General features: G+C 39.3%; 1 protein-coding gene across 1 annotated transcript in view; it reads right to left on the bottom strand.

Moving 5' to 3' along the window:
- LOC119585085 overlaps positions 1-1,761 on the bottom strand; it is a gene marked incomplete in the record, with an annotated part of 26,313 nt that overhangs the window by 22,369 nt on the left and 2,183 nt on the right. The window contains 2 exon segments of the mRNA XM_037933705.1: positions 1-1,343; positions 1,511-1,694. Coding sequence (XP_037789633.1) covers positions 1-1,343; positions 1,511-1,694 — 1,527 coding nt within the window.

Below are 1,761 nucleotides of genomic sequence, written 5' to 3'. Positions count from 1 at the left end.
TTTACCCCTAACATGGTGCTGTTCATTACTGGTATCAAAATTAGTTGAAAGGCCATCTGTGGTAAGCTCAGAAGTACAAATCTCACTCACATCTTCTACAGCATCAGCAGTTAACACAGTTATGTTTTGACTAGATATATCACTACTTATATTTTCACTCTCACAAGTATTTACAGAAGGCTGATCAGCATTTGCTTCTATATTAATCCCTATTATACTACTGAGGCTGCCTGGAACTGACTGAACAGTATGACATTCTTTTTCACTACTACTGGAATCTGATGCACTGGCACCACAATCCTTTACAGAAGTGGCTTCAAAGCAATTCAAAGTCTCATGTAATTCACTTGTTATATCTCTGGAAGGTTTGTCATCACTTTCTGTATCTTGACTTCTCACTACAGAACTACTAGTGTCTGTTCCTCTCTGAGGTTCAACCTCATCAACATTACCACACTTTTCTACAGTAACCATTACTGGATGCACATTAAAATTTAACACATCAGGAGGAGCTGGACCTTTATTTTCTTCACAAAGAAGATCCTCAAAATTGTAACTCATGGAACTATGGATTGATCTAGCTGCTTTATCTTTTGGGGTTTCTAGATGTTCTCTCAACAAATGCTCAAAGTTTTCTTCCTCCACAGCTGGTAAAACTACACTCTTTATTTTGTTTGCCTCATCATCATAGCCACTATCATCACTTGCTGCAGAAGCTGCTGGTGACATGAATTGCTTGTCACACAAAGCCCTGTCCTCTTTAACATGGCTGGATCTATCACTTGAGCTGTTATTATTGACACAAATATTAGAGCTCTGTCCTTCAAAACAATCACTGTTACCACTTTGGTTTTCAAATAAAAGTTCAGATAAAGTTTGTGAAATAAAAGACTCTTGTTCACAGATTAATGTCTGATCTTGTTCTTTGCTAAGATTACCATCTTTGCCACTTAGCTTACCATTGTTATCATTAGTGTTGCAGTCAAACGTTTCCATCCATGACTCCAGATCGGCATTTACAACATCCAGGTCCAAACTATTTCCCTGAGGTAGCACAGATGTGGCTTTGTTTCTTGTCTTTGGCAGTGCAGATTCCAAGTCAAGATCATACAAGAGGTTGAAAAACGTTTCTGAGCTGTCTGTGTTCCAATGGTCCTCCTCAGTTTCTGAGGTCTGGATGACATCAGTTGGGACTGACTTGCTATATTTGTTTTCCTTTGGCAGAAGATTGTGTGACCTATCTGTCCTAGAGTAACAGGGCTCCCCAAGACTTTCCACTGGGCTTCGAAAGTCTGATAAGGCGCCACTACTACTGCAGCTCCAGGCCCTGTAATGCTGATTACCTAGAGAAACGGAGAGAGAGAAAAATCATGTTATTGGTACATATCTAATAGCTACCATTTCTCATCTTTCTTACAGCAAGTCAAATCTATCATATGGAAATTCTTAGTCTATAATCCAATTAATCAACTTTAACTATTTATCAATAACCATACAGTAATGCACTAACCTGAAAAGATTGATTGCCTCTTTTTATGAGGAGTAATAGTCTGCTTGATTACACAGTCCCATGGCGGAATCTCCAAATATGAATCACAGTCTGCATTGTCACATCTCACAACTGCCTGGTCCAAGGAACACTGGAAAGGACGCACTCGCCCCTCTCCACAGGTCTTACATAAGTGGCCAACACTCTGTTAAGGGAGAAAATTAGCACACTCAACAGCTGCATGATCTAAACAGGAATTTGATAAAATTTCT

The sequence above is a fragment of the Penaeus monodon genome, chromosome 19 (genome assembly GCF_015228065.2).
Source record: "Penaeus monodon isolate SGIC_2016 chromosome 19, NSTDA_Pmon_1, whole genome shotgun sequence".
In the NCBI taxonomy this organism is placed as follows: Eukaryota; Metazoa; Arthropoda; class Malacostraca; order Decapoda; family Penaeidae; genus Penaeus; species Penaeus monodon.
The sequence above is the reverse complement of the archived record's forward strand: the minus strand, read 5'-3'. Positions and strand labels throughout refer to the sequence as shown.